At 45.9% G+C, this 12,930-nt stretch overlaps 1 protein-coding gene across 2 annotated transcripts; it reads left to right on the top strand.

Moving 5' to 3' along the window:
* The first annotated feature begins 83 nt into the window (after positions 1 to 83).
* Positions 84 to 12,771, top strand: CCKBR (cholecystokinin B receptor). 2 transcript variants are annotated; one of them, XM_032166779.2, is made up of 5 exons: positions 84 to 355; positions 9,956 to 10,207; positions 10,375 to 10,624; positions 10,933 to 11,090; positions 11,292 to 12,770. In XM_032166779.2, the coding sequence occupies exons 1-5, from the start codon at positions 205 to 207 to the stop codon at positions 11,822 to 11,824; spliced, it is 1,344 nt and encodes a 447-aa protein (XP_032022670.1). In that variant the 5' UTR covers positions 84 to 204; the 3' UTR covers positions 11,825 to 12,770. The 2 variants fall into 2 exon arrangements, with proteins under 2 accessions (XP_032022670.1, XP_032022669.1); XM_032166778.2 differs by having other exon boundaries at positions 10,933 to 12,771.
* The last annotated feature ends 159 nt before the right edge of the window (positions 12,772 to 12,930 follow it).

The following is a 12,930-nucleotide window of genomic DNA, read 5'->3' as shown; positions in this document are numbered from 1 at the left end:
GGCGGAGGGACGGGAACCCAGGCGGGGCGAGCCGCGGGAGAGTGGAGAGGCAGGCGCCTGGGCTGGGGGCGGGGACCAGGCGGGGCAGGGGGGCGGGGGAGGAGGGCGGCGGGAGCCTGAGCCGGAATCGCAGCGTGAGCAGGTGGAGCCGCGGTGGGAGCCCGCCGGGTCGAGCTGAGTAAGGCGGCGGGCTCGGCGGGGGCCATGGAGCTGCTAAAGCTGAACCGGAGCGTGCAGGGAACCGGACCCGGGCCGGGGGCTTCCCTGTGCCGCCCGGGGGCGCCTCTCCTCAACAGCAGCAGTGTGGGCAACCTCAGCTGCGAGCCCCCTCGCATTCGCGGAGCCGGGACACGAGGTGGGTGCCTCCCTCAGCCCCCTCCACAAGCTCTTTCTCACTGTACCCCAGAACACTAATAGAGTCCCCCCACGAGCCCCACACTACCTCCTCAAACGCCCACACCGTGACCCTCATAGTACTCCCTCAGCCCCCAAACAGCTCCCCTCACACCTTCACCCCCGCAGCTTACAACTTCATCATAGCTTCACACCACCTGGTCGGAACTCCTTCACATCCTGGTCCCCTGATTACACCTAGAGCCCCTGCTCACCCCAAAGCACAGCCCCTTCCCCAACACGCAGCGCCTCCTAGACACCGGTCAGAAGGTGAGGATCTCCTCTTGCCAACCCTGCAGATCTCCTTTTCCCTCTTACATCCAGTTCACAGAGCCACAACAGAGAAGGGAAGGAAGAAAGGAAGGCAGGATTGGGAAATGAAGGGGGCTGGTTGAGGGAGGGAGCACTCTGGAAAGCTTGAATGGGAAGCTGAAGTTGTGATCACATCTGCCACCCCAGCCCCCAGCCATCCCAAAAAAAGATCTTCAAATCTGAATTAGGCTGGACACTAGGGGATGCTCCTTAGAGCTGCCTGTCTCCATTTCACTCCTTCTCAAACCCCTCTGCCTCCCTAGTTGGAGCTTTCAAGGCTCTGTGCCCTCTCTGTCTGCAAGTAATGTTTCCAGCTATCTTCCAAGCTCTCTCTCCAGCCCTAGGCTAGGTGCTGGGAGCAAAGGGCAAATTAGACCCAGTCTGGACCCTCATGGCCCATAGCCAAGTGCAGAGAGAAAACAAACAAATGGAAAAATCACAGACACAAGGGAAGTCCCATGAAAGGGTCCAAACTGTGGGCACCAGAAGAACTTCACAGAGGCTAGAACGTTGGAGCTGGGTCTTGAAGTTGAGTGGGCAGAAAAGGAAGGAGTGGGATTCCAGGTGAAGGAACCATGTTAAGCAGAAGGAAATTTTTCTAAACTCAAGAAGGGAAAGTTGGAATAAATTGTAATCCAGGTATTTATTTACCCCACGAAATAATCTATGCTTTCTCAGCCGAGTTATTACACACTCACACTTGGATTCTGTCATTCAGCCAATATTTATTGAACCAGAGATTGTGCTAGGCAGTGGGAATGTAAGTTGAACAAAACTGACACAATTCCTGCTTCACAGAGCTCAAAGTTTAATGGGTGAGACAGACAAGCAAGGGATTGCAGCACAAAGTGGAAGAGCCTTGATAGGGAAAAGATAGTGGGAACACAAGTGGAGCACCTCTAGCCCAGCCTAGCCTCCTTGAGAATTAAAGTTGGCCTCTTGAGGAAATGAGATACAAAGTCCAAAAAATTAGGGAGACTGGCTCTAAGCTTCCTGTTGGAAAAAAAAAATATGTATATATATATATATATATATATATATACACACACACACATACATACATATGGGAGAGCCAGTCAAGTGAACAGGCAGAAGAGGCAGAAAGCATCCCAAATAAAAGGACAAGATGTATAAAAAGCTCGAAGTTTGAATTCATGGCACTTTTATCCACTGTGAAATAGTTTTGAGTGGCTAGAACATATATCTTAAGAAGGGAATAATGAACAGGCTGGAGACCAGCCTAGAGGGTTTGCAGAGAGCCTGCTAGGCCTGACCACGGAATGTGGACTTTATCCCGAGGGCAATAGGAACTACTAAAAGATTCAGTAGTACTACCAGGATTAGTTCTATAATGTGGAGAACGGATTGGAAGACATGAGATGGAAGGCAGGGGGATACTTTAGAAGGTTACTATATTACACTGGTCTGGGTGAAAGATGATACTAGCTGAGACTAAGGTAATGGCAAGGGGGATGGAGAGAGGTGGATAGATTTGAGAGCCTCTTCTGGAAATGGAATCAACAGATTAGAAGCAGAGAGGATGGAAGAGGTCAAGGGATGACATTCAGATTTCTAACTTGGACAATTGAATGGATATTGGTGCTATAGCAATTGTATACAATGAGAAAGATAACAAAACAGCAGAAACAGTTTGGAAGAGGGAATTATAAGTTCAGTTTGGAACCCATTGAGTTTAAATGTTAGTGGGACATCCAGGTGAGGTTACCTAGGAAGCTGTTGAATCCAGGGGTCTGGAACTTACAGGAGAGGTCTGAGGTGGAAATACAGACTTGAAGAAGGTCTTTGCCTACAGGAGGTAGAAGCCATGAGAATAGTTAAAATCAGAAAATTTTGTATAGAATGAGAAGAAAATAGGTCCTGGGTCAAGACTCTGCATAAGACCATTATTTAAAAGCCTGGCAGAGAAAGGAGAATTTATGAAGGAGATTCAGATGAAACCATCAGAAAGGCAGGAGCTATGCCCTTCCAGAAAGCAAGAAAAAGAGAGTTTCAAGCAGGTTGGGGTAAGTGATGTCAAATGCTACTGACATAAGTTAGATAAATAAAAAACAGGACAGTCAGAACAGCATCCTTCACATTCAATAACAAGAAAATATTTAGGAGTTGTAGGTATTGAGGCTTGACTATGGTAGGTTGAAGATTGGGCTGGTGAGAGAGGGAGTTATGAGAAGTGAACCAGGGTATGTAGCCAAAACTTTCAAGAAGTCTAGTAGGCAAAGAGAGAGAGAGAGAGAGAGAGAAAGAAAAGCAGGATATTGCCAAAAATAGCATGAGATTGAGGAAGGGGAGGGGGCGGGTATGCGCGTAGGTTTGTTGTGTGTGTGCACGTGTGTGCACACGCATTTTAAAACAAGAGCTTTTTAAAATGTTTGATGGTGATTGGGCCAAGAGAGGAAGATTGAAGGTGCAGATAAGAAAGGGGATAGTCAATAGAGAAGATTCCCTGTGAAAGCAGGATGTGACGCAATTCAGAGCACAGGTGCAAAAATTTGCCTCACTCATCTAAATGCTCCTCACACATTTGGATGTTACCCAGCCCGTCAGATGTTACACACAGAGACCCTGTCAGCCACACTCACTCAGATATTATCCCCGCAGATGCATAGGTTACCCAGGTTCACTCCAATGTTAGCAATAGGAATTTGGATGTTACCACTTTATTCTTATATAATCCATGCAAACTTGAGTATTACCCATGTTCACTCAGATAGTACCCACAGAAAGACGAATGGTACCACACTCACTTTAATATTGTCCGAAGTCATTTTGGTATTACCCATCCATCAAACACTACTCACTTTCATTTTATTATTATCCACTCACCATCAGATATGACCTATGCTCACTTCAGTAAGCTTTTCCCAGATACTACCCATAAAATTACAAATATTACTCTCACATATTCAGATAATACCCACAAAAGCTTAAATATTACTTACATTCACTCAGGTGCTCAGTTATTTCATTTACTCAGATTAACATCTTTTTTTTTTTTTTTAGACAGTCTCCCTCTGTTGCCCAGGCTGGGGTGCAGTAGCATGATCGTGGCTCACTGCAGCCTTGACCTCCACAGGCTCAGGTGATCCTCCCACCTCAACCCCCTGAATAGCTGGGACTACAGGCATGTGCCACCACAAGTGGCTAATTTTTTGTATTTTTTGTATTTTTTGTAGAGATAGGGTTTTTCCATGTTGCCCAGGCTGGTCTCTAAATCCTTGGCTTAAGAGATCTGCCCACCTCAGCCTTCCAACGTGCTGGGATTACAGATATGAGCCACCATGTCTGGCCCAGATTAATATCTTAATTTAGTTTAAAATGCTAACATCTAACATCCGTACTCAAATACTACCCATACACACTTGGATATTACTTCTTCCCAGTCAGCAATTTCTATCATTATTTGGATATTCCACTATTCACAAGTAGACCTCTGAATGTAATCTATGCTTCCTGAAGTTGTTACCTACAAAATGTCATCTACAGAGAGGTGGATATTAACCCTTGCCCTTTCAAATGTTACTACACTTACTCAGATATTATCTAAACTTAAATGTAAGCCATATTCAATCAGATATTACCTATAAGCATGTAGATGTTACCATTCTCCAGATATGTCCCACAGAAATAAGCGTGACTTTCACCTACCCATATACTATTTCAAAGATTAAAGTGTGCCCAACACTCACTCTGATATTACCTACACACCCTTGCATATTACTTCTGCTCCCTCAGTACCCACTATGTGGATTCCCCCATTCACCCAGCCACTACCCACAGTCAGGTGGATGTGATCCCTGCTTATCGTAGAGACAAGGATATTACTTTGATGTCTGTGTGCATGGGTGAACAGATCAAACATGCCAGTAGAACGCAGAATTTGAGGCACCAGCAGCTTCAGTGTTCTGTGGAGTTTTTCGTTAGAAAGGCTTCGTTTTCATTTTATGTCACATTGTCTGGATTTTTGCGCTCATACCTCTCTGCCATTATCTAGACAGAACAAATACAGATCATCTAAACACCAGGAGAAGAACTGAACTGTCCCAGTCTTCTGAGTCCTCTGGTCTGATGCCAGTTTTCCTCTCATGCCCAGGAAGATGATGAGATGATGCTCACGGGTAGACTATCAAGGCACTTGTGGATGTACCCCAGGAGGTGCTATCTCCCATCCTTCTACTCATGCCTGTTTCCTAGTCACTGAAGCCACTGTCATCACTCATATTCCACCACGCAAACACACATCAATACACACGCACACACACACACACACACACACACACACGTACACGCATGCAAGTCTAATTCTGATTTATTTTGTGCATGACTTTTTAAACTAATGGATTATTTTTAGAGCAGTTTTAAGTTTACAAAAAGTACAGAGTGCCCACACACACACAAACACACATATACACAGAATTTACCCTATTATTAACAGCTTACATTGTGTGGTACATTTGTCACAATTTATGAGCCAATATCAATACATTATTCACTAAATTCTAGAGTTTACATTAGGGCTCACTTTTGTGTTGTATGGTTCTATAGGTTTTGACGAATGTATAATGGCATGTATCCACCATTACAGTATCACACAGAATAGTTTCACTGCCCTAAAAATCCCCTATACTTCACCTATTTATCCCTCGCTCTGCCTCCCCAAACTCCTGGCTCTAAAATTGCTTTTAATTAGAATTTTTCACATTTCTGAACTGTTCAACAACAAAGACCTGTGGAGACAGTGGTGGCTGGGAATAAGATAATAGCTAGGAATGTCCAGTAAAACAGCAAAACACTGCACAGTTGCTGGTCATTTTTACTGGGACTTTTGTCTTATAAATTTCAGGAGTCCCCAAGCAAGTAAAGTTTGCAATCTTTGCAAACTTTATAAGGGTGAGATTTAGCTCCATCTTTATGGTCCATTACAATTAGCCAAGCTCAAGGGCACACACATGGGACATCAGCTGGATGAATGAATGAGAAATTGCTTTTCATGCTTCACAGTACTGTACCAATTTGAGGTGTGGCAACTGCATCAATAATTAGTTGAAGAAAGACACCCAGATGCAGATGTAAGCAAGATAATGGAACCAGAAAGATTAAAGAGGTGGAGGCTGGGGGTGGGAGGACAATGGATTTGGAGGAGAAACAGTGAGTCCAAGATAAACCACCAGCTCTTTTCTGAGTCCAAGGACCTCTCTGACAGAGGTCTCCCTCCTAAAGGTCCTTTATTCTCCACCATACACACTTACTCCCCTCAAATTTTGTCACCTATAAGCCTTCCGTAATCCTTCCTTACAGAGAGAGGCCCAGCTTCTAAAGGAAATATAGATGGTTTGCATATAAAAAACAAAAGTTACGCATCTGAAATCATAACCTCTCACTGACCCCCACAAGGACCTTCCAACATGCATCTCCAAAAAGACAGAGGCAAAGAAGAAGAAGCGAGGGCATGCTGGAGCACCTCTGCAGAGATGACGCATGGATGAGGAGGGGGAAAGCAGATGCACTTCTGTCTTGAAAGACAGAATCATCCAAGATTCATTAACAAGCATGTGTTGACTGCCTCCTCTGTGCTAGGGATGATGAGTGCTAGGGATATACTGGAGAGCGAGATGGACCTTGCCCCTGTCCTCAAGAAGCTCCTAGTCTAGTGGGGAAGACAGAGAATTACATATATACTAACACAGTGAGAAATGCCATGGTTGAGTATAGAGAGAGGGAGAAAGAGGCATTTAGATTGAGATTTGATTAAGAAGGAGGCAGTATGGGCCGGGTATAGTGGCTCAAACCTGTAATCCCAGCACTTTGGGGGGCCAAAGCAGGCGATCACCTGAGGTCAGGAGTTTGAGACCAGCCTTCCCAATATGGAGAAACCCATCTCTACTAAAAATACAAAATTAGCTGGGCGTGGTGGTGCATGCCTGTAATTCCAGCTACTCGGGAGGCTGAGGCAGGAGAATCGCTTGAACCCAGGAGGCAGAGGTTGCGGTGAGCCAAGATCATGCCATTGCACTCCAGCCTGGGCAACAAGAGCAAAACTCCATCTCAAAAATAAAAACGAAAACAAACAAAAAAAAAAACAAGGAGGTAGTATGATGAATAACAGAGTACTGCAGGAACAAACAGTAGGAGGCAAAGCACATTAGGGATCAGGGACTTGGCTTCTATTCTGATTCAGCCCCTTATCAGGTGTGTGGTCTTGAGCAAAGAATGTTATTGCTGAGTTCAGTTTGGAAGTTTTTATAAATAGCATTTATTTGATGCCTACAATTTCTAAATAAATTGGTTTTTGTTATGAGAAAATACAGTCATGCATTAACTAATCATGGGGATACCTTCTGAGAAATGCATCATTAGATGATTTCATTGTGTAAACATCAGAGAGTGTTTGTCACACAAACCTAGAAGGTATAGCCTACTACATACCTAGGCTATATGGTATAGCCTATTGCTCCCAGGCTGCAAACCTGCACAGTATATTACTGTGCTGAATATTGTAGGGAAGAGTAACACAATATTATGTATTTGTGTATCTAAACATAGAAAAGGTACAGTGAAAATACAGCATGAAAGATAAATCATCACACACCTGTATAGGGCACGTACCATAAATGGAACTTGCAGGAGTAGATGTTGCTCTGGCTAAGTCAGTGAGTGAGTGGTGAATGAATGTAAAGGCCTAGGACATTACACTATTGTAGACTTTATAAACACTGGATACTTAGGCTACACTAAATTTATTTAATAATAAATTAAACTTAGCATACTGTAACTTTTTACTTTATAAACTTTTTTACTCTTTTGTAATACAGTGTAAAACAAAAAACACATTGTATGGCTATACAAAAATATTTTCTTTTTTTATACTTTTATCCTATAAGCATTTTTCTGTTTTTAACTCAAAAAAACAAAACAAAACAAAACAAAACAAAAAAAAACCCTTTCTGTTAAAACCAAGACACAAACACACACATTGGGCTACACAGGGTCAGGATGAATATTGCCATCTTCCACCTCTACATCTTGTCCCACTGGAAGGTCATCAGGGCAACAGCACACATGGAGCTGTCATCTCCTATAATAACAGTGCTTTATTCTGGAATACATCTTAAAGGACCTGCCTGAGCCTGTTTTATAGTTAACTTTTTTAAAAAATAAGTAAGCATATACTCTAAAATAATGATTGAAAGTATAATGTAGTAAATACATCAACCAGTCACACAGTCATTTATTATCACTATCAAGTATTATGTACATCATTGTATGTGCTAGGCTTTTATATGACTGACAGCACAGTAGGTTTGTTTATACCAGTATCCCCACAAACACATACATAATGCATTATGTGGCAATGTTACAATAACATAACCAGGTGATAGAAACTTTTCAGCTCCATTATAATCTTTTGTTGTTGTTATTTTGGGTTTTGTTTGAGACAGAGTCTCACTCTGTTGTGCAGGCTGGAGTGCAGTGGCAGTATCATAGCTCACTGCAGCCTCGAACTCCTGGGTTCAAGCAATCTTTCTGCCTCAAACTCCTGAATAGCTATGACTATAGGCACGTGTCACCACACCCAGCTAATTTTTTATGTTTTGTAGAGATGGGATTTTGCTATGTTGCTCAGGCTGATCTCAAGCTCCTGGCCTCAGGTGATCCTCCCGCCTTGGCCTCCCAAAGTGCTGGGATTACAAATATAAGCCACTGCACTCAGCTATTCATTATAATCTTATGAGACCACCATCGTATATGAAATTTGTCATTTACCAAAACATCGTTATTCAGTGCATGGCTGTAGTTTTCAATTTGGGAGCTAAAATGAGAATCAGTCAAAGTATGGGGCTCTGGAAGAGAGAGCTGCAGCCTTGAGCCTTTCCTTCTCTGCAATCTAGGAGGCTCTGTCCCCTGCCCTCTCTACCTTCGAGCTCTAATCCCTCTCATGCTGAGGCCATAGGTGTGAGTGATTCAGTCCTGTTCAATCCAATTCGATTTTATCTAAATCTGCTTGGCTGTGGTGTGGTGGTCCAAAGATTAATCCATCTTTTAATAGACAATGACACAAAAGAATGGGGTCAGCCTCCCAGCCCCTCTGCCTCACACAGGTGTCCCTCCTATGAGCTCCGACAGCACCTTATACATCCTTCAGCCTCACTCCTTATCACATCTGTTTATGTATCTGAGTTTACTTCCCCACTGTGAGCTCTCAAATGGCAGGGAGCTTGTCATGTTCATCTCTTTGTCCCCAGTGCCTAGCACAAAGGGAGTCCTCTGTAAATGTTTATAGAGTGAGAATGAATGTTTGGAGAGAATTAAAATACAAGGCAGAAGTAAAATAGGCTTTAATAGTTGTGTAAGAAACAGGCATGGGTCAGAGAAAGAGGAGAGTAATACCAAATGAGGTGTCCAGAAGGGCCTTACAGAAGAAGTAGCAGTCAATTTGAGTCTCGACCAACAAGGGGTGAATAGGAATTCACCAGATACAGAAAATAAGCTTGTGATGAGGGGTGGAAGTTGTGAGGAGGGTTGGTAAAAGAGTATTCCGGTCTGAGAAACCAGCTTGAGCAGGGAGAGAGTCACAAGTGCAAATGATGCATTCAAGAAACTGAGTCATCCAGTGGCTTGCTTAAATGCGTGCAGTACACGGAGGGGGTGGGAGAGAAACAGGTCCCTTCTGGGAGGATCTTGATGATATTCTGAGGGGTTGCAGACAGTAGAGAGTAAGTGAAGTATTTTTTTTGCTTTTGATTTTAAAGAATAAAGACATGATCTGATGTGATTCAAATGGTAGTGGGTTGTCAACAGTGTAGAATACTCTGGGGGTGTCAAATAGTGTAGGCTAAGAAAGGACCTTTGAATTTAGCAGTTAAAGATTAGTGTACTTGGGAAGAAGTATGCACTGATAGGGTACAGAATATTGTATTGTAATGGAATGAAGAGCAAATGAGAAGACACAAATATCCTCTTAAGAAGTTTGGCTGCAAAAAGAAGGAAAGATTTGGAACAAACCTTGAGAAGAGACAGGCTTTCTTAAGGAAGGGCAGAGTTGGGCCAATTTAACCAAACCTCAAGGGGTTAGAAGGCTAAAGGATTCAAGTTCACCATTTACTGAGCAGTTCATGGGTGGGGAATGTAGGCATCTGGCTGGGTAGTGAGGGTTGGGGATAAGAGGGAAGGAGGGGGATTTGGCTGAATGAAGGCTGACCCCCTACTGCCACCTCTCCCTTTTCTTACCCAGAATTGGAGCTGGCCATTAGAATCACTCTTTACGCAGTGATCTTCCTGATGAGCGTTGGAGGAAACGTGCTCATCATCGTGGTCCTGGGACTGAGCCGCCGCCTGAGGACTGTCACCAATGCCTTCCTCCTCTCACTGGCAGTCAGCGACCTCCTGCTGGCTGTGGCTTGCATGCCCTTCACCCTCCTGCCCAATCTCATGGGCACATTCATCTTTGGCACAGTCATCTGCAAGGCGGTTTCCTACCTCATGGGTGGGTGAGACAACCACCACACCCCCACTTGCCACTCTCCCCTCCTAAAGCTCTTGTGGATGTAGGGGTCTTCCCCAGTTGGCAGGGAGGGGTGTGAGGAAGTCCCACTGATGGTTGTGTAGTGCAAGTTTCCTAGGTGACTCCTTCCTTTCTCTTCCCTTGCTTAGGGGTGTCTGTGAGCGTGTCCACGCTAAGCCTCGTGGCCATCGCACTGGAGCGGTACAGCGCCATCTGCCGACCACTGCAGGCACGAGTGTGGCAGACGCGCTCCCACGCGGCTCGCGTGATTGTAGCCACGTGGCTGCTGTCCGGACTACTCATGGTGCCCTACCCCGTGTACACTGTCGTGCAACCAGTGGGGCCTCGTGTGCTGCAGTGCATGCATCGCTGGCCCAGTGCGCGGGTCCGCCAGACCTGGTGAGCTTGCCCACAAACTATCCTAGGAATTCCTTTCTCACCCCTATTAGATGCTTACGACCATTGCCCAGAATCTTCCTCCAGCTTCCTGGAGAATTACCACGCCAATTCCTATTCCGCATCCACCACCCTGGAGTTCCAGTTTGGGTCCCCTCCCCAGTTCTCTCTCCCTTCCCAGCGGCACCCCCAAATCCTACTCCTACTTCAGGTACCTGGCCACAGCCCTAGAAACACTAGTCCTTGGCTTTTTCTCCATCTGTGATTATAGCTGGACAGAAACCCGAGTGATCTGTCTGTGTTGCCTTCAGGTCCGTACTGCTGCTCCTGCTCTTGTTCTTCATCCCGGGTGTGGTTATGGCCGTGGCCTACGGGCTTATCTCTCGAGAGCTCTACTTAGGGCTTCGCTTTGACGGTGACAGTGACAGCGACAGCCAAAGCAGGGTCCGAAACCAAGGCGGGCTGCCAGGTGGGGCTGGACCACGTGAGCAAAATCTGGGAGAGGCGGAGCTTTGGAGGGCGACGGGGCCTGCTGGAGTGGGTGGGGCTAAAATGAAGGCGAGAAGAAAGCTGGAAATGGGGTTAAGCTGGGAGCGGAGGTCAGGTGGGGATTGGGCTGGAGACTGGGAGGACTCGCCTTTTTCTCTGACCGCCCACCCTTTGTGCTCAGGTGCTGTTCACCAGAACGGGCGTTGCCGGCCTGAGACCGGCGCCGTTGGCGAAGACAACGATGGCTGCTACGTGCAACTTCCACGTTCCCGGCCTGCCCTGGAGCTGACGGCGCTGACGGCTCCTGGGCCAGGATCCGGCTCCCGGCCCACCCAGGCCAAGCTGCTGGCTAAGAAGCGCGTGGTGCGAATGTTGCTGGTGATCGTTGTGCTTTTTTTTCTGTGTTGGTTGCCAGTTTATAGTGCCAACACGTGGCGCGCCTTTGATGGCCCGGGTGCACACCGAGCACTCTCAGGTGCTCCTATCTCCTTCATTCACTTGCTGAGCTATGCCTCGGCCTGTGTCAACCCCCTGATCTACTGCTTCATGCACCGTCGCTTTCGCCAGGCCTGCCTGGAAACGTGCGCTCGCTGCTGCCCCCGGCCTCCACGAGCTCGCCCCAGGCCTCTTCCCGATGAGGACCCTCCCACTCCCTCCATTGCTTCCCTGTCCAGGCTTAGCTACACCACCATCAGCACGCTGGGCCCTGGCTGAGGAGTAGAGGGGCCGTGGGGGTTGAGGCAGGGCAAATGACATGCACTGACCCTTCCAGACATACAAAACACAAACCACAACTGACACAGGAAACCAACACCCAAAGCATGGACTAACCCCAACGCACAGGAAAAGGTAGCTTACCTGACACAAGAGGAACAAGAATGGAGCAGTACACAGGAAAGGAGGCATGCCCCTGATATGGGACTGAGCCTGGCCCATAGAAACATGACACTGACCTTGGATAGACACAGCATCCCTAGCAGTGAACTATTTCTACACAGTGGGAACTCTGACAAGGGCTGACCTGCCTCTCGCACACATAGATTAGTGGCACTGATTGTTTTAGAGACTATGGAGCCTGGCACGGGGCTGACTGGGATGCTCCTAGTTTGACCTTACAATGCCCTTTCCCAATCAGCACTGAAAATACCATCAGGCCTAATCTCATACCTCTGACCAACAGGCTGTTCTGCACTGAAAAGGTTCTTCATCCCTTTCCAGTTAAGGACCATGGCCCTGCCCTCTCCTTCCTTACCCAAACTGTTAAAGAAATAATAAATTATTTGGCTTCCTCCTGAACTTCCTTTATGGATTCTTTTGGGGCAGGTGAGGAGGCATAGGATTTTGCAGTATCCTTCTGTCAGGTCTCTCCCACTGTTGCACACTGCTGTGCACAACCCCTTGCCAGAAAGCCCAGCCTCTGAGGTTCAGTATGGCTGTGCATATTCTTTCTGAGTTTTCATCCTCTACCTACATTCCAATGTTGCAATAACTGTGAATGGGGATGGAAAATGGCACATCCATGACATATCATGATTCCTGATCACATTATCCCAAAGTGGTGCCACTATTAAGGTACTATATTAATGGATGCTTATTAAATTTTGATGAAAAGATAAAAGAGGAAGCACTGTATAAGACGACTAAGTTTATTCAATGTGTGTTTGAAACACCAGAGATCAGACCATGACAAGTATACAGAAGTTAATTAAAGAGTAGGGATTTTTTACTGTACTGTCTTCCCCAGTGTCAAAACCTGGCCAAGATTCTGCCAAATGGAAGCACTTTTAGTAGCTACAACAAAAAAGTCCTGAATAGGAGTC

The sequence above is a fragment of the Hylobates moloch genome, unplaced genomic scaffold (assembly GCF_009828535.3).
Source record: "Hylobates moloch isolate HMO894 unplaced genomic scaffold, HMol_V3 SCAFFOLD_11, whole genome shotgun sequence".
Classification (NCBI taxonomy): Eukaryota; Metazoa; Chordata; class Mammalia; order Primates; family Hylobatidae; genus Hylobates; species Hylobates moloch.
This window is presented reverse-complemented; position numbering and strand designations above follow the sequence as displayed.

Coding starts and splice junctions, on each gene's coding strand:
- CCKBR (XM_032166778.2), top strand. CDS start 205: ATGGAGCTGCTAAAGCTGAACCGGAGCGTGCAGGGAACCGGACCCGGG. Junction 356..9,955: donor TCGCGGAGCCGGGACACGAG/GTGGGTGCCTCC, acceptor TTTCTTACCCAG/AATTGGAGCTGGCCATTAGA. Junction 10,625..10,932: donor GCGCGGGTCCGCCAGACCTG/GTGAGCTTGCCC, acceptor TGTTGCCTTCAG/GTCCGTACTGCTGCTCCTGC.